General features: G+C 49.1%; 2 protein-coding genes across 10 annotated transcripts in view; one reads left to right on the top strand and one right to left on the bottom strand.

Annotated features, from left to right (window-relative positions):
* SETDB2 (SET domain bifurcated histone lysine methyltransferase 2) overlaps positions 1–22,710 on the bottom strand; it is a 197,698-nt gene extending 174,988 nt beyond the window's left edge. The window contains exons 1-3 of one of the 9 annotated variants that reach the window (XM_075337278.1): positions 22,623–22,710; positions 3,367–3,430; positions 964–1,052 (exon numbers count right to left, since the gene is read on the bottom strand). In XM_075337278.1, coding sequence (XP_075193393.1) covers positions 964–1,045 — 82 coding nt within the window. In that variant the 5' untranslated portion in view covers positions 1,046–1,052; positions 3,367–3,430; positions 22,623–22,710. The other 8 variants (XM_075337279.1, XM_075337277.1, XM_075337275.1 and 5 more) reach the window with 8 other exon arrangements.
* A 116-nt stretch (positions 22,711–22,826) lies between these two features.
* The window catches only part of CAB39L (calcium binding protein 39 like), a 123,794-nt gene continuing 120,539 nt past the window's right edge, over positions 22,827–26,081 (top strand). Inside the window, exon 1 of the mRNA XM_075334559.1 lies at positions 22,827–22,927. The gene's annotated coding sequence lies outside the window, so the exon portion shown is untranslated. The remainder of the gene's footprint in view (positions 22,928–26,081) is intronic.

Genomic DNA, 26,081 nt, shown 5'->3' with positions numbered 1-26,081 from the left:
CCCCATCCATCCTGCTCATGAAATGCCCCCATCCATCCTGCTCATGAAATGCCCCATCCATCCTGCTCATGATATGCCCCCATCCATCCTGCTCATGAAATGCCCCCATCCTGGTAAATGGCGTGTAACCTGTGGCACAGGAAAAAAAAAATAAACGTTTATACTTACCCTTCCTCACTCCCTGAAGCACCGATCTCTGACTCAGCTGCAGAGCCGCTGTGTGGAGCCGTCACCGGTGTCTGCAGCATCGCGTCTTCCTGTCTGTGCCGGCGGTAAGCTGATCGATTCTGGTGGATACTAGCGGCGCGCACAACGATGACGTCATCACGGTGCGCGCCGCTAGTGTCCAGATCAGCTGACCGCCGGCACAGACAGGAAGACGCGATGCTGCAGGGGGGCGGCTCCACACACGGTGACGGGTGAGTACACTGATTCACTGCACCCCGCGCTGATAATGATGCACGGGGGGCAGTGAATACAGCCGCACATGATCACTCCAGGCTGTAGTTGCCAGGGGTGATCACGGCCGGCTGCTAATTATGCACGTACCCCCCCCCCCCGCCCATCACCCCGCCCACCTGTCAGCGCAGGTTTCGCTGAGAGATGATGGGCGGGAGGATGGGCGTGCATATGTAATGAGCGGGCCCACGTGGTCACGGCAGGCTGTTACAGCCTGCTCGTGCCGCCGATGACCTGCTGCACCGCGGCACCCTCATTCCCCGCAGCCTTATAGTCAGACCATAAGACGCACCCCCCACTTTCCCCCAACATTTGGGGGGAAAAAAGTGCGTCTTATGGTCCGAAAAATACGGTATATATAGATTTTAAAAATCTCACATACAGAAAAAAAATACAAGGTGCCCAATCGTGAATGGTAAAAAAAAAAAAAAAAAAAAATGGCCTCATCTAGAAATGGGCAACAATAAAATACTACAACAACATAAAAATTAACACCCAACTTACGAACGGAAATGTTTCTGGGGGTTCGTACTGGAGAGACGGGAGATGTATCGGTTCCTCCTGCAGTCGTCTCTCTTCGCTTCATTTTTCTGCTAAAAACACAACAGAAACTCAACATGAAACAAAAAGGAAGATTCCTTCTACCAATGCCCTATTAGGCCCTATAGGGGAGTGGGACAATACGTGTAAAGGGTATGTGTCATTAGAAAATGACCTGGTGTATAACTCAGGTTTTTGAGTTGTGTAGTTTTTAAAAATTATCAATATTTTTTATCTTAATATTATGACTTTAAAAAAAAAAAAAAAAAACAAAAATAAAAAAATAAAAAAAAAAAAAAAAGAGGTAATCTTGCAATTTTTACATTGGGGCTTTTATAGACTCGTACATCCTGTTATTTTTTCAATTTACAGTAGTTTCCTTATCAGCAGAGGTCATCCCTTATACAAGGGGCTGCTGATAAGTGTTTGGCTTTACCCAGAAAGAAACGAGAAAGGATGATGAAACTTTACATTTATTCCACATACTCTCCACTGATGTCAGCACACTTCTTACATCGGTATTCCAAGTTCTATTAGCATAGCAAAAAAGCTAGGCATCCGTAGCAGCCATGGCATCAGTAATAGTGTGAAATTGGTACCCTTGTGGCGTTTTTTCAGGTTTGGAAACAGAGGATAGTCGGAGGGAGCTAGATCTGGTGAATAAGGCGATTGGTCAGGCAGCCGGAAGCCCAGCTCTGCCAGTTTTGCCGTGGTTCCTTGTGCTGTGTGGAAGAGGCGTTGTCTTGCAGGAACAAGATTTCTTTGGACAGCTTGCTGCACATTTTGGCTTTGAGAGCTGCCTTCAAATGGTCCAATAGTTCAATGTAATACCTTGCATTGATGGTGGAATCATTTTGAAGGTAGTTCACTAGCAGCACGCCCTCCTTATCCCAGAACACAGACACCATCACCTTAGTGATTGATTTTTCCAATCTCAACTTCTTTGGACTAGGAGAACCACTGTGCCTCCACTCTTTTGACTGCTCCTTGTTTTCAGAGTAATACAAATAAATCCAGGTCTCATCCATAGTGACCAGTCAATCCAGGAAGTTCTTATCAGTCCGGAAACGCCGACAAATGTCCGGGAAGTTTTCACTCGCATGCTTCTCTGATCTGTTGTCAAACATTTAGGGACCCACTTTGCAGATAGCTTCCTCATGTCCAAATGTTCATGGATAATAACACAAACATATTCACAGGAAATCCCCATGATGTTTGCTGTTGTTTTAGTTGAAATTTGATTCGTCGATGCTTCAGTATGAGGTTGTGCACAGAATCGACAATCTCCGGAACAACAACCACTCTCGGTCGTCCAGGACGTTCCTCATGATTGGTGCTGAAGTGGACCATTTTAAATTTGGCAACCCAGTTCTTAACTGTGGAATATGAAGGGCATTGATCCCCAAATGTCTGCTACATATCACCATGAATATACTCACGAACTTTCCTTGCAGAAACAAGAATTTTATCACTCCTCTGCTCTCAGTTGCTGTGAATATCGCATTAGACTCCGCCATTTTGTTTTCCGGTGTGCGTACAACACTGTTGTCATAAGCAACAAACACAAAATTTTGAAAACATATATTACACACATAAGGCTTTCATGTGATGTAAGATTCATTACCATAGAAACAAAAAAAGATCACAAAGCCAAAGACTTATCAGCAGCTCTTCGTACACCTCTATTCTCAGCTAATAACACAGTATCTACCATTCACAAAAGCTGATGTCACAGATGGCTGTGCCATCTCCTCCTTTCACGTTTAAACACGCTTATTAGATGCTTCAATAGACAAGATAGGGTTAGAGAATATTTATTGCAATTAATGTGCATGTGAATATCTTTCAATGCTGGAGAGGAGAAACAGGGTTAATGTTGCGCTGCTGCCGAGGTAATAGACTGTTGATTTAATCAATTCTTCTTTATATTACAGGTCTACTCGTTTCAGAGATCAGAGCTCCTTCATCAGGACAAAGGAAAAATCAGCAATGTTGGCGCTCTTTTCCCCTCAGCTTTCATGTGACTATCCTGAAATGCCACAAAGTTAAATGTCTATAAAAGCCGCAGTGTGAAAAATGCCAAGTTTCTCATTTTCCCATGTTTATTCGTGTAAAATGTTTATTGAAAAAAATCAATAAACAAAGATTTGAACTAAATATTTCTCATTTTATTTTGGCAAAGATTGTGTGTGATAAGTAAAGGAAAAAAATAGATTTCATACAAGAACCTAATTTAAACAATAGTTAATTTTCTGATGACGCATTTCCTTTAAGGGAATTATCTTCTGACTAATCTATTAGAGAAGAAAAAGAAAAGGAAACAAAAACAAGAATTCGGTAACAAATAAAACAAACGAGATATCTTACGGATTCCCGGTTGATCCTATTCCAATGTTGCACTTTTACTCCAGGTCCAAAGCTGTCGAGAAAGCTGTAGCCACAAGACAAAGACCAAAGAAGGGAATTTTGTTTACTTACCGTAAATTCCTTTTCTTCTAGCTCCAATTGGGAGACCCAGACAATTGGGTGTATAGCTATTGCCTCCGGAGGCCACACAAAGTATTACACTCAAAAGTGTAAGGCCCCTCCCCTTCTAGCTATACACCCCCAGTGGGATCACTGGCTCATCAGTTTTAGTGCCAAAGCAAGAAGGAGGAAAGCCAATAACAGGTTTAAGGACCAATTCAATCCGAGGAACATCGGAGAACTGAAACCATTCCACATTAACAACATGTGTACCCGAAAAAAACGAAAAAACCCCCGAGAAAACAGGGCGGGTGCTGGGTCTCCCAATTGGAGCTAGAAGAAAAGGAATTTACGGTAAGTAAACAAAATTCCCTTCTTCTTTGTCGCTCCATTGGGAGACCCAGACAATTGGGATGTCCAAAAGCAATCCCTGGGTGGGTAAAAGAATACCTCATGATAGGGCCGTCAAACGGCCCTCTCCTACAGGTGGCCAACCGCCGCCTGAATGACTTATCTACCTAGGCTGGCGTCTGCCGAAGCGTAGGTATGCATCTGATAATGCCTGGTAAAAGTAAGTAGACTCGACCAGGTGGGTGCCTGACACACCTGCTGAGCCGTAGCCTGGTGCCGTAATGCCCAGGACGCACCCACGGCTCTGGTAGAATGGGCCTTCAGCCCTGAAGGAACCGGAAGCCCAGTAGAACTGTAGGTTTCAAGAATTGGTTCCTCGATCCTCCGAGCCAGGGTGGATCTGGAAGCTTGCGACTCTTTACGCCGACCAGCGACAAGGACAAAGAGTGCATCCGTGTAGAACCTGAGTGCTCTCACCAGATCCAACAGCTGCAAATCTTTCTGAAGTTGGTGGACTGGATGAGGACACAAAGAAGGTGAGGTGATATCTTGATTGAGATGAGAGTGGGATACCACCTTATGGAGAAATCCCGGAATCGGGCGCAGAACTACCTTGTCCTGGTAAAGGACCCGGAAGTAAGATTTGTATGAGAGCGTTACTAGCTCGAAAACTTCTCCTAAGAGCCGTGACCGTACTAGAGAGGCCACTTCCCGTGAAAGGTGGGAAAGGGAAAATCATTCCTAGGCTCGAAAGGCGGCTTCTTAAGAGCAATTAGAACCTTGTTCAGATCCCAGGGCTCTAACGGCCGCTTGTACGGAGTGCTGAGAAGACAAACTCCCTGCAGGAACGTGCGTACCTGCGGAAGTCGTGCTAGGCGTTTCTGAAAAAATACAGATAGCGCTGAGACTTGTCCCGAGAGGGAGCTGAGCGACAACCCATTTTCCAACCTAGATTGCAGGAAGGAAGGAAACATAGACGATGGAACCGGCTTGGGAGAAACCCCTTGAGCCGAGTACCCAGATAAGAATATCTTCCACATCCTGTGGTCAATCTTGGCGGACGTTGGTATCCTAGTCTGTCCCATGGTGGCAACCACGTCCTGAGATAATCCTGAAGACGCAAGGCTCCAGGACTCAATGCCACACCGTCAGGTTGAGGGTCGCAGAATTCAACTGGAAAAATGGAAAAATGGCCCTTGAGACAGCAAGTCTGATCGGTCTGGTAGTGCCTCCGGTTGGCCCACCGTGAGGTACCACCGATTCGAGTACCACGTCATCCTCGGCCAATGGAGCGACGAGGATGGCGCGGCGGCAGTCGGGCCTGAACTTGCGCAGCACTCTGGGCAACAATGCCAGCGGCGTGACCCATAAGGTAGCTAGAACTGCGACCAATGCTGAACTAAGGCGTTCGCCGCCAGAGATCGAAGATTGTGAGACCGTGCCATGAAGCCGGGACGATGTTGTTGTGCCGTGACGCCATTAGGTCGACGTCCGGCATCTGTCAGCGGCGACAGATCTTGAGGAGACCATACGCCTGCGTCCATACCCTGGCGACTGAGGAAGTCTGCTTCCCAGTCTTCCCCTGGGATGTGAACTGAGGATACGGTGAATGCCGTGCCTTCCACCCACGTCAGAATCTGCCGGATTTCCTGGAAGGCTTGCCGGCTGCGTGTTCTTCCTTGGTGGTAAATGTATGCCACCGCTGTGGAGTTGTCCGATTGAATTCGGATTTGCTTGCTTTCCAGCCACTGCTGGAAGGCTAGTCGAGCAAGATACACTGCTCTGTTTTCCAGAACATTGATCTGAAGGTTGGATTATTTCTGAGTCCAAGTACCTTGAGCCCTGTGGTGGAGAAAAACTGCTCCCCACCCTGATAGACTCACGTCTGTCGTAACTACCACCCAGGATGGGAGTAGGAAGGACCTTGGGAAGTACATGAGGCGTCTCAATGTGTGCGACTGGTCCTTAAAGGAGAGATTGTAGCCTTGTCTGTAGTGAACGCTGTTGATTTAGCGTAAGCTTCACTATCGCTGAGAGAGTATGAAACTCTATGCCTAGATATGGTAGCGATTGGGTCAGGGTCGGATCTGACATTGAAAGTTGATGATCCACCCAAAACTCTGGAGAGTCTCCAGCGCAACATACGGGCAGTGTTCCCTAAGAGGGTGCCTTGACTAGGAAATCGTCCAAATACGGGATCACAGAGTGACCTTGAGAGTGCAGAACTGTCACTACTGCTGCCATGAACTTGGCGAAGACCCGTGGGGCTGTCGCCAGCAGGAAGGAAGAGTTACGAACAGAAGGTGTTCGTTTCCTATAACGAAGCGCAGAAACGCTGGTGCTCTGGATCAATCGGCACGTGGAGATAAGCATCCTGTCTATTGATGCTAGGAAACCTCCTTGGGACATTGAGGCGATGACGGAGCGGAGTATTCCATCCAGAACCGCCTGGTGCTCACGAGCTTGTTGAGCCGTTTTAGATCCAGAACGGGACGGAACGACCCGTCCTTTTTTGGCTCCCGAAATAAATTGGGGCAAAAACCGTGACCTTGGTCCTGAAGAGAAACGTAGTCACCACTCCTTCTGCCTATAAAGTGCCCATCGTTTGCAGAAGCGCAACGGCTCGGCCGGGAGGTGGAGAAGTTCTGAAGAATCGAGTTGGAGGACGAACTAAACTCTATCCTGTACCCGTGAGACAGAATGTCTCTCCCCCAACGGCCATTGACCTATGGCAGTTAAATATCGCCAAGGCGGGAGAGCCTGCTACCGAGCGCGGATGCGAAGAGAGGAGGCTGCAAGTCCTGAGGAAGCCGCCTTGGAAGCGGGTTTTCAGACTGTCTGTTTTGGGCGTGACTGAGCCCGCCACGAATCTGAGCTCCTCTGATCTTTTTGAGTCCTTTTGGACGAGGGGACCCCTGCTCTGTTGGGGTTTGTTTGTCTGGGCTGAGGTAAGGATGAATCTTTACCCTTGGAGTGTTTAATGATTTCATCCAAACGCCCACCAAACAGTCGTTCCGCAGAAAAAACCAAACTGGTTAAGTACTTTTTTGGAAGCAAAATCTGCCTTCCATTCACTTAACGACCAGGGTCTGCGTAAAAACACGGAGTGAGCGGACGCCTCTGTCGTACGGCTCGTAGAGTGTAGGACAGGCGTAATCGCGTAAGACGCAAATGCAAACATTTGAGAGGTTAAGGATGCCACCTGCGGTACAGATGTACGTGTGACTGTGTCCATCTGTGTAAGACAAGCTGAAATGGCTTGGAGTGCCTCTATGGCTGCGAATGCTGGAGCCAACGGCGCGCCTACAGCCTCATAGGTGGATTTCGACCAGAGATCCATCTGTCTGTCAGCGGCATCTGTAAGTGGAACCCCATCTTCCACTGCAATTATGGATCTAGCCACAAGCCTGGAGAGTGGAGGATGTCCCTTGGGACACTGGGTCCAGCCCTTGACCACGTCAGGGGCAGGGATAACGTGTATCTTAAGCCGCTTGGAGAAGCGCTTATCTGGATAAGCGTGGTGTTTTTGGACTATCTCTCTGAAGGCAGAGTGGTCCAGAAAAATACCTAATTTACGCTTGGGATACCTGAAATAGAATTTCTCCTGCCGTACAGCTGGCTCCTTCACAGGAGGAGCTGAGGGAGAAATGACCAACATTCTATTGATGGACGCTATAAGATAATACACTATGGCGTCCCCATCAGGTGTACCGAGATTGAGAGCGGTCTCAGGATAAGACTCCTGAGCAGCTATCTCCGCTTCAGCACCCAGAGAGTCCACCTGCGGGACCCTGACCAGTGCGATGAAACTGAGGGCCGCTCAGCGAGCCCGCTTAGGCTGTTTGGGACTGTCGTCCGTGTCAGAGCCGTGACTCTGGGATGCACGTGACCCCCCCGGAGCTGTAATTGTTCACACTGAGGGGGACCATGGATCAATGATTCAACAGTGCTCATGGTGTGAGAGACTTGTCTGGACTGCAAGGCTTCCAGTATCACAGCCATAGTCTCAGAAAATCTGTCAGTAAACACTGCAGACTTCATCCCCAGCCTCTGGATCATTAGCAGAGACTCCGGCTGAGTTGCATACAATGGGGGTGTATGTAACCTGCCGGCCATATAGCCGTACCTGCTGTACCGGCTGCATGGAAAACATGTGCTTCTGCACCTCTGTTTTCCACAGACAGTATGCTGTAATCTCCTCCGCACAATAAGGAGGATATATACAAAAGTACGACCAAAACAGTGCAATGCATAGCGTAGAAGCATATATCTCAATGCACTTCGGCACTAGTGGGGTTAGCACCACAAGTGCTGATTAACGCCTGCTCACAGCTATTGTGTGAACCTCAGAATCCCTGTCAGGGTGTTCCCACACTTGTCTGTTTTATCGCTATAGAAAGAACTGACACTAATGGCTGCCGGCGTCCTGTGTTAGAGAAGGAAGCCGTGGGCGTGCTTGAGAAAGTGCGGGAATCCGGTTTCACAGTGCACACAGTGAGAGGGGTGGAGTATGCAAAACATACTCCAGCTCTCCGGGCTGCCGTGATGTGCAGCGTCACGCCCCTACCCTGACTGGCAGGCCTGTGGGCGTTAACGAACGAACTAGGCCGCAAAAGCCGGGGACTCGATTTATAAGCGCGGCCGCCGTAAAAGCGCGGCCAGCGCGGAAGTCCCCGGCGCACCACAAGTCCCAGCCGCGTCGCAGTCCCAGCGGCCGGCGCGACCGTTCTACATAAGTCTGCCCACTCAGCTAAGCTGAAGTGAGACAATGGCACAAGCGCAGCAGCGCTGATGTCCCCGGCGCACTAACACACCCAGCAATGCTGCGGTGTGCGTGCGAAATGCACGGGGACACAGAGTACCTTGAGGAAGCAGGGCCATGTCCCTGATGTACTCCGCTCCATATCCAGCGTCTTCTCCAGGGGCTGCAGATGGAGCACGGTCTCAGTGCCTGGAGACCGTTAAAATCCCACTTCGCCCAGAGCCCTGTAACAGGGATGGGGAAGGAATCAGCATGTGGGCTCCAGCCTCCGTACCCGCAATGGGTACCTCAACCTTAACAAACACCTCCGACATAAAGTGGGGTGAGAAGGGAGCATGCTGGGGGCCCCAGTATGGGCCCTCTTTTCTTCCATCCGACATAGTCAGCAGCTGCTGCTGACTAAACAGTGGAGCTATGTGTGGATGTCTGACCTCCTTGCACAAAGCATGAAAACTGATGAGCCAGTGATCCCACTGGGGGTGTATAGCCAGAAGGGGAGGGGCCTTACACTTTTGAGTGTAATACTTTGTGTGGCCTCCGGAGGCAATAGCTATACACCCAATTGTCTGGGTCTCCCAATGGAGCGACAAAGAAAGATATGATTTTGCAGTAACCATGCAGACAGGACATGCCTTATTGCACTATACTGAACAATTGAGTTCTTTATAGAAAGTAAAAAATAAAAAGATAATTTATATATATATATATATATATATATATATATATATATATATATATATATATATATATATATATATATATATATATATATATATATATATTACATACAGTCATATGAAAAAGTTTGAGCACCCCTATTAATGTTAACCTTTTTTCTTTATAACAATTTGGGTTTTTGCAACAGCTATTTCGGTTTCATATATCTAATAACTGATGGACTCAGTAATATTTTTCGATTGAAATGAGGTTTATTGTACTAACAGAAAATGTGCAATCCGCATTTAAACAAAATTTGACCGCTGCAAAAATATGGGCACCTCAACATAAAAGTGACATTAATATTTTGTAGATCCTCCTTTTGCAAAAATAACAGCCTCTAGTCACTTTCTGTAGCTTTTAATGAGTTCCTGGATCCTGGATGAAGGTATATTTGACCATTCCTGTTTACAAAACAATTCCAGTTCATTTAAGTTTGATGGTCTCCGAGTATGGACAGCCGCTTCACATCATCCCACAGATTTTCAATGATATTCAGGTCTGGGGACTGGGATGGCCATTCCAGAACATTGTAATTGTTCCTCTGCATGAATGCCTGAGTAGATTTGGAGCGGTGTTTTGGATCATTGTCTTGCTGAAATATCCATTCCCTGCGTAACTTCAACTTCGTCACTGATTCTTGCACATTATTGTCAAGAATCTGCTGATACTGAGTTGAATCCATGTGACCCTCAACTTTAACAAGATTCCTGGTGCCGGCATTGGCCACACAGCCCCAAAGCATGATGGAACCTCCACCAAATTTAACTGTGGGTAGCAAGTGCTTTTCTTGTTTCTTGGAATGCCGTGTTTTTTTGCCTCCATGCATAACGCCTTTTTGTATGACCAAACAACTCAATCTTTGTTTCATCAGTCCACAGGACCTTCTTCCAAAATGTAACTGGCTTGTCCAAATGTCTTTTGCATACCTCAGGCGACTCTGTTTGTGGCGTGCTTGCAGAAACGGCTTCTTTTGCATCACTCTCCCATACAGCTTCTCCTTGTGCAAAGTGCGCTGTATTGTTGACCGATGCACATTGACACCATCTGCAGCAAGATGATGCTGCAGGTCTTTGGAGATGGTCTGTGGATTGACTGTTCTCACCATTCTTCTTCTCTGCCTTTCTGATATTTTTCTTGGCCTGACACTTCTGGGCTTAACAAGAACTGTACCTGTGTTCATCCATTTCCTGAATATGTTCCTCACAGTGGAAACTGACAGTTTAAATCTCTGAGACAACTTTTTGTATCCTTCCCCTGAACAACTTTGTTGAATAATCTTTGTTTTCAGATCATTTGAGAGTTGTTTTGAGGAGCCCATGATGCCACTCTTCATAGGAGATTCAAATAGAACAACTTTCAAGTGGCCACCTTAAATACCTTTTCTCATGATTGGATACACCTGCCTATGAAGTTCAAAGCTCAATGAGGTTACAAAACCAATTTAGGCTAAGTTCACACTTCCGTTGTTTTGCATCAGTCACAATCCCTCGCCTAGAGGAATTACGGTATCCTGCAAAATATTTTGCAGGAATCCTGTTTTTCCCCATAGACTTCTATTAGTGACGGATTGCGACTGATGATGCTGCGTTGCATCCGCTGCGTCGCGGTCAGTCGTTTTTTAACTGACCGCCGGGCGGGAGCAACACAGCCTGTAACGTTTTTTGAGCAGCGCAATCCGTAGGATTTTGCTGCGCATGCTCTCTCTGGCTCCCTGCCCCCGTAACCAGGATAAACATCGGGTAACCAAGCAATGCACTTTGGTTAGTTACCCGATATTTACAGTGATTACGGGTGCAGGGAGCCAGCGCTAAGCGGTGTACGCTGGTAACCAAGATAAATATCGGGTAACCAAGCAAAAAGTGCTTTGCTTTTAGTTACCAGATATTTACCTTGGATACGTGTGCAGGAAGGCCGACACTTCCCCACTCAGCTCCGCCCCCTCCCGCACTCTGCATGTGTACACACACACTTGTCCCCAGCCCTGCAGTCCCCGCGGCACTGACGTCCTCAGCTCCACGGCCCCGCTCGGCTCCGCCCCCTCCCGCACTCCGCATGTACACACGCATGTAGACACACACACTCACTCACCTGTCCCCAGCCATGCAGACCACGACACTGACGTCCTCAGCTCCGCCCCCCGAACTCCGCCCCCACACTCAACGGAGTCCGACAATGAAATTCTTTTCTTTGTCATCCATTGTACAACGCATCAGTCACATGTGTCAAGCAACGCATGTGACTGATGCAAAACAACGGAAATGTGAACTTAGCCTTAGTGCTTTAGTTAGTCAGTAAAAAGTAGTTAGCAGTGTTCAAATCAAGAAATTGATAAGGGTGCCCATACTCAAACTTAAATGAACTGGAATTGTTTTGTAAACAGGAATGGTCAAATATACCTTCATCCAGGATCTCATTAAAAGCTACAGGAAGCGACTAGAGGCTGTTATTTTTGCAAAAGGAGGATCTACAAAATATGTCACTTTTATGTTGAGGTGCCCATATTTTTGCACCGGTCAAATTTTGTTTAAATGCGGATTGCACATTTTCTGTTAGTACAATAAACCTCATTTCAATCCAGAAATATTACTCAGTCCATCAGTTATTAGATATATGAAACTGAAATAGCTGTTGCAAAAACCCAAAATTGTGATACAGAAAAAAAGGTTGACATTAATAGGGGTGCCCAAACTTTTTCATATGACTGTAATATATATATATATACACACACACACACATTTTGTTTAAACATAATATACCGTAGTTTAACTATCCCCCTTTCTACAATCCGAGAATAAGAAAGTCTTTCAACAAACAAATTATCCTATAAAAAGGTAGACACTGTAAATAAAAAAAAACAAACCTCAAAAATGACAGAATTGTAGTCTTGCACTCCAACAAAAAAGTAATCATACAGTTGTATGTAACCCAAAATGGAACCATTAAAAATGGGACCCCCAAAAAACAAGCTCATTGGGCTAATTAAAAAGTTATGAGTATCTGAAACCCTATAGGATGCGAAAAAATGTTCCCCGCTCGTCTTGTGATTACGTTGCCTGCAGACACGCAGCTCGGGTTCCCCACATGTTGCCAGCCCATTAATGGCCCCAGTGTACATGGCCAGAGACCTCTGCGGATCATTGACATCTACGGCCAACGTAAAATGAAGCTGAGCAGAAAATAATATTTTGGAGATAATTAATAAAGAAATTAAAAAAACTGCATAAAAAGAAAGGAAGTTTAAAGTGAGCAGTTCTGGGGGCATATTTCTAATCCCTGCCCATCAGTTCCAGCCTATAGTAGCAGATATAAAGAGATCTATAGAAAAAGTATTTGTAAAGATCCTTTATGATATGCAAATGAGCGCGGGGATTGGTCGCAAGGGCGTTACTTCCCCCAACTATTCTGCCCTCTTAGCATGTTAGCACACCCACAGGGGCATACTAACATGCTATTAAATGCCCATTGTCATCAGTGGTGACGCGCGTACCTGTGTCTGTTCTGAGCACTTCAGACGCTGGGCATAGGGTCAGTGCGCATGATTAGAAGTCCCGGAACTGCCGGTCATGCGCACTAGACCTCTCTGAAGCTGGGACGCGTACACCCAGCTTCATAATGCGCATGGCGGGAAGTGTGGGGACTTCTGATTCTGTGCACTGAGCCTAAACCCGGCGTCTGAAGTGGTGACACGGACACAGGTACACACGTCACCACTGATGACGCTGGGCAATGGGCACTGAATAGCATATTAGTACGCCCCCTGTGTGTGTGCTAACATGCAAAGAGGGCAGACTAGTCGGGGGAAATAACGCCCTTGCGATTAGTCCCTGCGCTCATTAGCATATCATAAAGGATCTTTAAACACACTTTTTCCAAAGATCTCATTTCTGCTACTAGATACAGGGACAGTTAGGCAGGGATTAGCAATATGCTCCCAGAACTGCTCGTGGTTCTGGTTGCATATTGCAAATGACAGGTTCCCTTCACAATTTTCTCCTCCCTCTTAAAAAAAGAAATATCAACTAAATAATAATGACTACCCCCAAACATAAATAAAACTAAAGTATTATAGCTTGTGGAAATAAAAAACACCCTGCCTCCAGGCTTCCTGTTTGCCGGAGGGAGAAGGGAGGGGAGGGGAGGGGGGGGGGGAAAAATCGGTGAGTTCCTGATTGATCGTCATTTGGTACCGGAGACATTGTTGCGCTGCCGACCTGTGAACTCGGGGAAACACTGAAGCTGACTGGATCCATCAGATCTGCTTGTCAGGGCACTGCATGGCTAGGCTGCCATGTTCGACAGTAACCCAGGCAACAAGCAGTTAACAAAATTAAAAATTAGAAATCTTAACAATAATTACATTATAAAGTTGTTTACATTTTTAACTTTATCCTGTATAAGATCATTAGAATAATCCAGCAGAGTTTTCCAGGATTTATAAACTGTAGCAAAGAGAGGAATGGGTTAAATAAAAATTGAACTCTGCCTCCACCGCTGTGCTCCTACCGGAGATGTGACCATGTCAGCGTATGATCACTGAGGTAACTGACTAACTGCAGCGGTTACATGAATTACGTACAGCATTTGATCACTGACATCAGTCATTGGTTGCAGAGGTCACATGAACACGCAGCATGTTATCACTGACACCAGTGATTGGCTGCAGTGGTTACATGAATTATGTACAGCATTTGATCACTGACATCAGTCATTGGTTGCAGAGGTCACATGAACACGCAGCATGTTATCAGTGACACCAGTGATTGGCTGCAGTTGTTACATGAATTACGTACAGCATTTGATCACTGACATCAGTCATTGGTTGCAGAGGTCACATGAACACGCAGCATGTTATCACTGACACCAGTGATTGGCTGCAGCGGTTACATGAATTATGTACAGCAATTGATCGCTGACGTCAGTCATTGGCTCCAGAGGTCACATAAATAATGTACAAAATGAGATTCTTGAAAGAAGCCATCAGAGAACACCGGATAGATGTCTATTAAGCGGTAGCAGGAACAGAGGTTTTGTGTTTTAATCCAACCCATTCCTTGCTCTAGATTACATTTCTATACATCTAGGAGATCCCCTGTAAGGGTGGAAACACATCTATGCAAGTAAAATCGGTCCGACTGGGCTGAAAAAAACTCGGCTGATTTTAGTTCACGTTAGGTGCGAGTGAAACGCAAGTGCGATACTATTTCTGAATAAATTAATGATTTTACTAGCGTGTGTAATGCGTGTGTAATGCGTATTTTTTACTATGTCATCTGCCATTCAGCTCTGCTACATGGCCGCTGACAGCAGACACAGACAGCCATGTAGCAGAGCTGAACGGCAGATGACAGCAGACAGAGAGAGCCGCACAATCAGAATGAACTCGGGTGAACTTAACCCGACTTCATTGTCATGCTGCGGCTCTGTCTGTGCCGCGTCCTGATTAGCGGTCACCAGTGAAGGGCTCACCGGTGACCACTAATTCCCCGAGTGACTGAAGTTAGCTGCCCTCTCTCATACTCACCGATCCCCGGCGCCGCGCTGTGCTGTACGGCGTTCACACTGCTCCGGCGGCTTTTACTATTTTGAAAAAGCCGGCTGCTCATTAAACAAACAATCTCGTATTCCCTGCTTTCCCCGCCCACAGGCGCCTATGATTGGTTGCAGTGAGACACGCCCCCACGCTGAGTGACAGGTGTCACACTGCACCCAATCACAGCAGCCGGTGGGCGTGTCTATACTGTGCAGTGAAATAAATAAATAAAACATTTTAAAAAATGGCGTGCGGTCCCCCCCAATTTTAATACCAGCCAGATAAAGCCATACGGCTGAAGGCTGGTATTCTCAGGATGGGGAGCTCCACGTTATGGGGAGCCCCCCAGCCTAACAATATCAGCCAGCAGCCTCCCAGAATTGCCGCATACATTATATGCGACAGTTCTGGGACTGTACCCGGCTCTTCCCGATTTGCCCTGGTGCGTTGGCAAATCGGGGTAATAAGGAGTTAATGGCAGCCCATAGCTGCCACTAAATCCTAGATTAATCATGTCAGGCGTCTGAGACACCCTCCATGATTAATCTGTAAGTTACAGTAAATAAACACACACACACATGAAAAAATCCTTTATTAGAAATAAAAAACACAAACAAATTCCCTCATTACCAATTTAATAAGCCCCAAAAAGCCCTCCATATCCGGCGTACTCCACGGACCTCCAGCGTCGCTTCCAGCATGAAGGTGACAGGAGCTGCAGCAGACACCGCCGCTCCGGTCAGCTTCACACAGCAACTTAAGACAGCCGCGCGATCAGCTGAGCTGTCACTGAGGTTACCCGCTTCCACCGCGGTGGATGCAGCGGTGGCCGCGGGTAACCTCAGTGACAGCTCAGCTGATCGCGCTACTCACCTCAGTTGCTGCTTGGAGGTGACCGGAGCAGCAACTGAGGTGAGTAGCGCGATCAGCTGAGCTGTCACTTAGGTTACCCGCGGCCACCGCTGCATCCACCGCTGGATCCAGTGACAGCGGGTAACCTCAGTGACAGCTCAGCTGATCGCGCGGCTGTCTTCAGTTGCTGTGTGAAGCTGACCGGAGCGGCGGTGTCTGCTGCAGCTCCTGTCACCTTCATGCTGGAAGCGACGCTGGAGGTCCGTGGATTACGCCGGATATGGAGGGCTTTTTGGGGCTTATTAAATTGGTAATGAGGGAATTTGTTTGTGTTTTTTATTTCTAATAAAGGATTTTTTCATGTGTGTGTGTGTGTTTATTTACTGTAACTTACAGATTAATCATGGAGGGTGTCTCAGACGCCTGACATGATTAATCTAGGATTTAGTGGCAGCTATGGGCTGCCATTAACTCCTTATTACCCCGATTTGCCAACGCACCAGGGCAAATCGGGAAGAGCCGGGTACAGTCCCAGAACTGTCGCATATAATGTATGCGGCAATTCTGGGCGGCTGCTGGCTGATATTGTTAGGCTGGGGGGCTCCCCATAACGTGGAGCTCCCCATCCTGAGAATACCAGCCTTCAGCCGTATGGCTTTATCTGGCTGGTATTAAAATTGGGGGGGACCGCACGCCATTTTTTTTAATTATTTATTTATTTATTTCACTGCACAGTATAGACACGCCCACCGGCTGCTGTGATTGGGTGCAGTGAGACACCTGTCACTCAGCGTGGGGGCGTGTCTCACTGCAACCAATCATAGGCACCTGTGGGCGGGGAAAGCAGGGAATACGAGATTGTTTAATGAGTGGCCGGCTTTTTCAAAATAGTAAAAGCCGCCGCAGCAGTGAGAAAGCCGTGCAGCACCGCGCCGGAGATCGGGGAACGGTGAGTATGAGAGAGGAGGGGAAAATGACCGACAGACTGTGAGAGAGGGACAGAGATAGTGACGGACCGACAGAGAGAGAATAGAGACCGAGAGGGAGAGACCGACTGACAGAGAATAGTGATTGACAGACATTGTGAGACATCGCTCGTTTCCAGTGTTTTAGGAAACAAGCGAGAAATGTATTTAGAAAATCGGATGTCACTAGGATGGTGTGAGTGCCGTCCCGTGACATCCGATTATTTCCACGCTCCCATAGACTTGCATTGGAGAGACTCGCAGTAGAAACTCGCAAAAAAGCAGCATGCTGCGATTTTTTTCTCAGTCCGATTTGGACTGAGAAAAAAAATCGCAGATGAGAGCGGAATCATTCACTAACATGTGTCCGATTCCAATGCGAGTTTTTCTCGCATTGCTCTACTGCGAGAAACTCGCAAGTGAGAAGCAGCCCTAAGGCTGTGTGCGCACGCTGAGTTTTTTAGGTTTGGTGCAGTTTATCACGCAGATTGTTGTCTAAGGCGTGAGTTCCACTTGCGTACGACTAGTGCAAGTCTCGCATCGGTATCACTTGGCACGGCCGCACACCAGCGCCTAAACTGCATCGAAATACATAAAGCCGACCCACTCCTGTCAGGAGAGTGTGCGGCCGTGCCGGGTGATACCGACGCGAGACTCACACAAGTCATACGCAAGTGGAACTCATGCCTAACTCTGCATGTCTATCCTTATCCCAGCAAAGTCAATGAGAATTCTGTAGTGTTGTGCGCATGTTGCTTTTTTTTTTCGTGCACATTTGGGTGCAGAAAAAAAATCCCTTAAGTATGTCAATTGTTGGTGCGTTTTTTCCTTGCTTTTTAGCCCTTCCAGGCATTAATAAAAAAAAAGAATGGTAAAAAAAACGCAGCAAATCCACGTTTTTTTTCGTGCGTATTTCTACCACAATGTGTTTTTGATGCACCTTGTGCAAATTTCTCCACCTAATCTGCAGCGTGCGCACATACCCTAAGGAAGGAGGCATTGCAAGATTTATCAGCATCTAAGGACTCATTTCTGTGTCATCGGTATACGTTCCCTGTGTCGTCGGTGTACGTTCCACGTGTCAAAAGCGTTGACTTTGCGTGTCCTCGGCCTACACGCTGTGTGTCATTGCTGTTGGCTATGAATTTTATCGGTGTTGGGTCAGTTTTTTACCATCAGTGATTTTCCCATATCTTACCAAGCTTCTCCTCTACTAGTGTTACCTCACGGAGGGCGCACAGATCCCCTCCACATGCTGCATGTGATTTTCACAGACCCATAGACTTTTCATCACAGATGAGCAGACCTGTGGAGGTTCAGGTTCTGCAGGTACAGCTGGACTTTATCTAAGGCCTCTTTCACACATTCGTGAAAAACCACGCACGTTTTTCAGAGGTGCGTCTTGCCCTCCGTGAGCCGTGTTTATGGGCTACGTGTGTTCTCCGTGTGTTATCCGTGATAAAGGTTTTGGTTTTCTGGTATCCTCCATTTTTAGTTACAAGTGAAAAGTCCAATTGATAACACATGGAGAACGGAAACTTTCTGCTCACCTGTCCCTGGCGTCGCTGTCCGTGGTGCTGATCTTCGGTCTCCGGTCCTGCCGCCTCCCCGCTGCTGCTGCTTCCGGCCGCAGTGAAGTGAATATTCAATTAGCATAATGAGCGGCGGTCGGCAGCAAGTGACTGCAGGGCGGGAGAAGGGGAGTAAAGTGGTTTTTTTTTTTCTCACAGACACATGTTTTTTCTCCGGTGCGTGTCACACGGAATATATCCATGTGGTCCGTTTGTATTACGTGTGACACCCGTGATGCCAGAGAGATAACGGACATGTCGGCGTGAGAAACACACGGACACACGTAAGTACGGAATGGACACACATTCCGTGCGAAAATACTTATGTGTGTCCAAAACCATAGGAATACATAAGTCTACGTGTGTCCGTGTCTCCGGTACGTGACAAAACTGCCAAACACGTACCGGAGGCACATACGTGTGAAAGAGGCCTAAGGCCGGTTTCAGACGTCCGTGTTTAATCAGGTACCAGTCACATGCATAGTTATGCTCATACGTGTGTCACATGTGTGACAGGTACCGGAGAAAACACGGGTCTGTGAAATAAAAAGATTTTCCATATATACCTGCGGTCTTCGACTCTGCTGCCTCCCGCTCCTGACCCCGCTCATTATATTCATCAATTATTCACCGCAGTCAGGACCTGGAAGCCGGAGCATTGCGGGGACAGGTGAGTATTCTGCAAGCACAATGACATCCAGGAGGTAATCGGAGTTCACAATGAACTCTAATGACATCCTAATGACCCCCGCGCTACAGATTCACGGGTTCATCAGAATTAATTGGGAACTGTGATGAGTCCCCGATGCTGTCCCCGCGATACTCCAGCTTCCAGGTTCTCACCACACACACACCCACACACGTATACACTGAGCACATATACACACATATGTATACACACATAGCAGACGCACATGGATACACTCAGGACATACACACACATAGCGCACATGCATGTATACACTGAAAATACACACACACACACAGCTGTATACTCACCCAGCGATGCGGTCCCCAGCGATCCTCCAGCTTCCAGCTCCTCACTGTAGTGAATATTCAGTGAGTATAATGAGCGGGGCTCAGGAGCGGGAGGCAGCAGAACCGAAGACAGCATCGCTGGATATAGGTAAATATAGAAAATATTTTTATTAAAAAGACCCGTGTTTTCTCCGGTATGTGTCACACTGATGTCACACGGATCACATCAGTGTGCGATCAGTGTGACACCCGTACTGCCGGAGAAAAAAACGAACATGTCTGTGTGTGTGCGTGCGGGGTCATGAGAGGTCACACGGTCCGTGTGAAAACATGACCGTGTGAGTACAGCGTAGAATAACATGGGGACATGTGACATCCGTTTTAAAAATGGATGTCACACGTACCTAAAACACGGACGTCTGAAACCAGCCTAAAGTTCTATTCTGGACCCAAACTTCACTGGAAGTCACTGATTGGGCAGTTTACTCTGCACCCACATACAGCAAGCCATACACAGATCACTTCCAGTGGAGTGTTACAAGGTGTTTTTTTGGTGCACACTACAACTGATCATGCGGTTAGGCCATGTGCCCATGGGAGAACGTACCTGCGGACATTTCTGCAGGTATTTCAGCACGTTCATGCAGCAACTCCCTGGAATTTCTGCAGAATTGTTGCGGTAAACCTGCGGAAACAGTGCGGATTTCGTGCAGAATTCCTGCGGATTGCCTGCCCTGTATCTCCATAGTAGAAAGGCAGAGATTCCGCAGATAATTCCGCATGAATAATTGACATGCAGTTACGTGCGGCTGCGGGACATCCGCAGCATTTTCCGCAGCCGCAAAAAATGAAGCATCGATACAGCACTCCCCAAATTCCATAGGGAACATGGGGAGTGTCTGCACTTGCGCAAACCTGCGGATTTATATGAAAAATCTAGAAAATCCGCAGGTATTGGCTCCCGTGGGCACATGGCCTTAGGGACATTTTGCACACAACGACATCGCAAGCCGATGCTTGTGATGCCGAGCACGATAGTCCCCGCCCCCGTCGCAGCAGCGATATCTTGTGATAGCAGCCGTACCGAACATTATCGCTACGGCAGCTTCACATGGACTCACCTGCCCTGCGACGTCGATCTGGCCGGCGACCTGCCTCCTTATTAAGGGGGCGGGTCGTGCGGCGTCATAGCGACGTCACACGGCAGGCGGCCAATAGAAGTGGAGGGGCGGAGATGAGCGGGACGTAAACATCCCGCCCACCTGTCCTTCCGCATAGCCGGCGTGAGCCGCAGGACGCAAGTAGGAGATATTCCTCGCTCCTGCGGCTTCATACACAGCGATGTGTGCTGCCGCAGGAGTGAGGAACAACATCGTACCTGTCGCAGTCGCGTAATTATGGAATTCCCAGACACTACACCGATGATACGATTACGACGATTTTGCGCACGTTAATCGTATCATCTAGGATTTACACACTACGATGTTGAGTGCGACGCCGGAAGTGCATCACTTTCGACATGACCCCTCCGACATCGCACGTGCGATGTCGTAGTGTGCAAAGTGCCCCTTAGGCTATGTGTGCACAATGCATCTTTGTGGTGACCACAAAGATGCACATTTTTGGTCCCAAAAAAAAAAAAAAAAAAAAATCGCTCGCTCAGCATGGCATTTTTGCCACGTTTACTGTATTTTTTACCACTTTTTTTTTTTCTAAGTCAAATCTATTGACTGGAGGGGTTCAAAAACGTAGAAAGAATTCACATGCTGCATCTTTGTGATCACCACAAATCTCATAGACTTTGCTGGGGAAGGAAATGAATGCAGTTTTGGGACCAAAACTGCACCCAAAAAAGGTGCAAAAACAAGTCAAAAAATGCAGTGTATGCACATAGCCTTACCCCCAGTGTGCACCATTCACACACTGCGCTGGGCTGAGCACAGAGCCTAGCCGACAGCAGAGCCTAGCCGACAGCAGAGCCTAGCCGACAGCAGAGCCTACCCGAGCGCAGAGCCTACCCGAGCGCAGAGCCTACCCGAGCGCAGAGCCTACCCGAGAGCAGAGCCTACCCGAGCGCAGAGCGTACCCGAGCGCAGAGCCTACCCGAGAGCAGAGCCTACCCGAGAGAAGAGCCTACCCGAGCGCAGAGCCTACCCGAGAGCAGAGCCGACCCGAGCGCAGAGCCTACCCGAGCGCAGAGCCTACCCGAGCGCAGAGCCTACCCGAGCGCAGAGCCTACCCGAGCGCAGAGCCTACCCGAGCGCAGAGCGTACCCGAGAGCAGAGCCTACCCGAGCGCAGAGCCTACCCGAGCGCAGAGCCTACCCGAGAGCAGAGCCTACCCGAGAGCAGAGCCTACCCGAGCGCAGAGCCTACCCGAGAGCAGAGCCTACCCGAGAGCAGAGCCTACCCGAGCGCAGAGCCTACCCGAGAGCAGAGCCTACCCGAGAGCAGAGCCTACCCGAGAGCAGAGCCTACCCGAGCGCAGAGCCTACCCGAGCGCAGAGCCTACCCGAGCGCAGAGCCTACCCGAGCGCAGAGCCTACCCGAGCGCAGAGCGTACCCGAGAGCAGAGCCTACCCGAGCGCAGAGCCTACCCGAGCGCAGAGCCTACCCGAGAGCAGAGCCTACCCGAGAGCAGAGCCTACCCGAGAGCAGAGCCTACCCGAGAGCAGAGCCTACCCGAGCGCAGAGCCTACCCGAGAGCAGAGCCTACCCGAGAGCAGAGCCTACCCGAGCGCAGAGCCTACCCGAGCGCAGAGCCTACCCGAGCGCAGAGCCTACCCGAGCGCAGAGCCTACCCGAGCGCAGAGCCTACCCGAGCGCAGAGCCTACCCGAGCGCAGAGCGTACCCGAGAGCAGAGCCTACCCGAGCGCAGAGCGTACCCGAGCGCAGAGCGTACCCGAGCGCAGAGCCTACCCGAGAGCAGAGCCTACCCGAGCGCAGAGCCTACCCGAGAGCAGAGCCTACCCGAGCGCAGAGCGTACCCGAGCGCAGAGCCTATCCGAGCGCAGAGCCTACCCGAGCGCAGAGCCTACCCGAGCGCAGAGCCTACCCGAGCGCAGAGCCTACCCAAACACAGAGTGTACCCGAGAGCAGAGCCTACCCGAGCGCAGAGCCTACCCGAGCGCAGCGACGCTCGCTTGAGTAGTTCGCATACGTAAAGCACCCGAACTCTGAACACGGATGTTTTGGGGAAAGTCGTGTTCACACTTTACTGTTCGTCTTTGCTCATCTCTATCAGAAATGACAGTAAAAAAAAAAATGGATGTGAATAGCCCCATAGACTATAATGGCAACGTGTTGTGCTATGTAAGACATGACTGAATAAAACATGTATGTAAATAAACGGACGTCTGAATTAGGCCTGAAAGAACTGAAATGTAACTTACAGTGGCGCAGACAGCCTGGACATACCGTGCAATCACCGCACACAGACGCTCCCGCCGCCATGTTATGTGCGGGCAGACAATACTGCTGACTGTCATACCCGGAAGAGCCACTAGGCGGTCACGTGGTTTGGCCATTCTACTGCTGCATGAGCTCACGTGTATCAATAAAGTTTTCTGTTTACAAATGCAATGGCCCCGCCCCTTACACCCCTCCCTCCTGTCACTCATCGCTGTTGCTATGGTAGCGGCGCAGTGTCATTCTCTGGGCAGCCCAGTACGGAAGCGCCGGCTCTTCCTGACACAAGAGGTGGGAGCTCGGAGTGTGCAGCGGCCGCGGAGAGGTCTGTCGCCCTTCTTTATGTGCTTTGTCTGCCATGTGTCTTGTGACTTCCCTGCGCCGCCGCCCGTATCCTCCCGAGGAGGAGGAGGTGGTCGGGCTGCTGCTGGCCTCAGGCCTCCCGGACACGGTCTGTGGAGGAGTGCAAAGCCGCGCAGCCGGGAACACTTCCGTGAGACTAGAAGTCGCCGTTTTCACTGGTGGTTTATTGCCTCAGTGCATTCTGGGAGATGTAATTCCACAGAGACCGAAGGGAGGGTCGTCCTAGTGCTTCATGAGAGGCTGTCCGGCAGGGGGCGCTGTCCAGAAGTCGGGCGGGTCACAGGGAGGGGGCAGAGGTGAGGGATGTCCTGCACTTATGGGTTGTGTCATAGGGAGAGGGCAGTGGGTAGAGGTGGACACCTCAGTGGCTGGCAAAGGCGGGCTCCCTGGAGGCTAGCAGAGGTGGTGTCTTGGCAGGGGCGGGCTCCCCCCCGATGTCTTGGCAGGGTCGACCCCCAATGCCCCCCCCCCGGTGTCGTCTTGGCAGGGTCGACCCCCTCCCCCTGGTGTCGTCTTGGCAGGGTCGACCCCCGCCCCCCCTGGCGTCGTCTTGGCAGGGTCGACCCCCTCCCCCTGGTGTCGTCTTGGCAGGGTCGACCCCCGCCCCCCCTGGTGTCGTCTTGGCAGGGTCGACCCCCGCCCCCCCCCTGGTGTCGTCTTGGCAGGGTCGACCCCCGCCCCCCCTGGTGTCGTCTTGGCAGGGTCGACCCCCGCTCCCCCCTGGTGTCGTCTTGGTAGGGTCGACCCCCGCCCCCCCCTGGTGTCGTCTTGGTAGGGTCGACCCCCGCCCCCCCCCTGGTGTCGTCTTGGCAGGGTCGACCCCCGCCCCCCCCTGGTGTCGTCTTGGCAGGGGCGACCCCCGCCCCCCCCTGGTGTCGTCTTGGCAGGGGCGACCCCCCCCCCTCCGGTGTCTTGGCAGGGGCGGCCTCCCCGGTGACTGGCAGAGCATCAATTCATCTCCGTGTCTGTGGAGAACTAAATTCTGCCTCTATTAAACCCAATGTGATGGACGGGCTGCGTACAGCGCTATGGAATATGCTGGCGATTTATAGGAAATAGCTAATGAGGCTCACGATTATCCTGCAGTAGCAAAATCGAAAACCATTTCAGTGCGTGGAATTAACTTTTCTGCAGTACAAAAAAAATCATCTCTTTCAGCCAGGGACGTACATAGAAGTCATGGGACCCCCATACTGGTGCTAATTCCTCCCCACCTCCATCCTAAAAAACACAATTTTGACTGGGTATCATGAGAATATAACTCACAACTGTATAGCCCTTACAAAGTAATTTTCCACCTATTGAATCCCCTAGATTCCCCTTTCCTTGTAGCCATATAGTGTGATGCCAACAAAAGTGATCCACAATCACTGTATGATACCCCACAGTAAATTCCTCCCTAGTATCCACCACACATAGTATGATGACCTTATTGTACCCCCCTCAGCTACCCCGGCAATGTATGGTCACCCCAACACCGTATCATCCACGACTTTGACACACACACACACACACACACACAGTCCTCCCTGCATTATAATGGTCCCTACACCTCTTCACACTGTATAATGGTCCACACACAGCCCTCCACACAGTACGATGGACTTCACACTGTATAATTGTCTGTATACGGTATACTGTCCCTCAAATAACCCTCCAATCAGTATAATGGACTCCCCATAGTCCTCCACGTAGTATAATGGACTCCCCATAGTCCTCCACGTAGTATAATGGACTCCCCATAGTCCTCCACGTAGTGTAATGGACTCCCCATAGTCCTCCACGTAGTGTAATGGACTCCCCATAGTCCTCCACGTAGTGTAATGGACTCCCCATAGTCCTCCACGTAGTGTAATGGACTCCCCATAGTCCTCCACGTAGTGTAATGGACTCCCCATAGTCCTCCACGTAGTGTAATGGACCCCAGTGCCTAAACAGTTCATTGGGCAGGGAAGGGGCAGTTTGCTAGCGCTGTCACTGGCCCCTAGACGCAGGGGCCCTATAGCTGCCTCGTGGTTGGCGATATTATGGGTACCTCACTGTTCTCAGTGGTGCATCACCATGAGCAAAGCAAGACTCTCTGCCGAGAAGCCAGTGTGCACTGAGTGATCCACTGCACATCGCTCTACACATCGCTCTATAGATCGCTCTACACATCGCTCAGTGCACATCGTTTACTCCAGTTTTCCTGTGTAAACAGGGTATTATCAGCCGATCAGTAAATGTCAGTGGGACCCCGAGGTTTCACTATTGTATAAATAATCGTTTCCTTTTCATCCAAAACCCCAGACATTTTTTCACCCGTTTTGTCACCTGTATGGCGTCCATGTAGCAGTTGTATTTATCATCCATGAATAAAATTTACCAGACCGGATAAAGATTTGCAATGTGTTGGATCCATGTGGGATCCCATTTTTGTGTGTACCCATAGACTAGAGTAGACTTCAATAAGAATCATACAAAGTACAGAGGAGACTATTGCATGCTATATTTTTTGTTTTTCATGTGGCCATTCAATCCATGATTTAAAGAAAACCACTCATCTGAGTAGCCTTACTGAATAACCTTGGCCATAGTGGTGTCCGTGTGAGGTCAGGTGACAGCTGTACGCATGGCCCCAGCACTGACAGCCGGCCCTACAGTGCATCTGTGCAGAGCGAGCTGTCAATCAACGTCCCAGGACTATGCTCCCAGCTGCTATCCACTATGTACTGAGCAGTGACTAACCGCTATATGCACACTCCCCTAGCTGGAAGCCAGCAGCTCCCAGGAGGAATAAAGTTAATTTTCTCCCAGTAGCCACACTCTGTTAGGTGGCCAGACAGCATTATAATCCTATCGATCTGAATATCAACCCTATATGTGCAGGTTAATAGCGCATGGAAATATGACAGGTATTGTTTTCTGACACTGAGAAAAAACTCCCCATATTTTAGGACTTGGATCTTTTCAAGACAAATATACTAAGGTGTTCCCGTGGACCTGTCCCGCAATGATGATGTCCTCTGCTTTTCGGAGCCATCATGGATGCAGCGCCAGTCTGTGTCCTGTGGTGCAGCAGTGATGTCCCCTGTGACACCGCCGAGGCCGGTGGGTGGAGCTGCGCTCCTGCCATG

This window comes from Anomaloglossus baeobatrachus, chromosome 2 (genome assembly GCF_048569485.1).
Source record: "Anomaloglossus baeobatrachus isolate aAnoBae1 chromosome 2, aAnoBae1.hap1, whole genome shotgun sequence".
Lineage (NCBI taxonomy): Eukaryota > Metazoa > Chordata > Amphibia > Anura > Aromobatidae > Anomaloglossus > Anomaloglossus baeobatrachus.
Note: the sequence above shows the minus strand (reverse complement) of the source record. Positions and strands in the feature narration are given on the sequence as shown.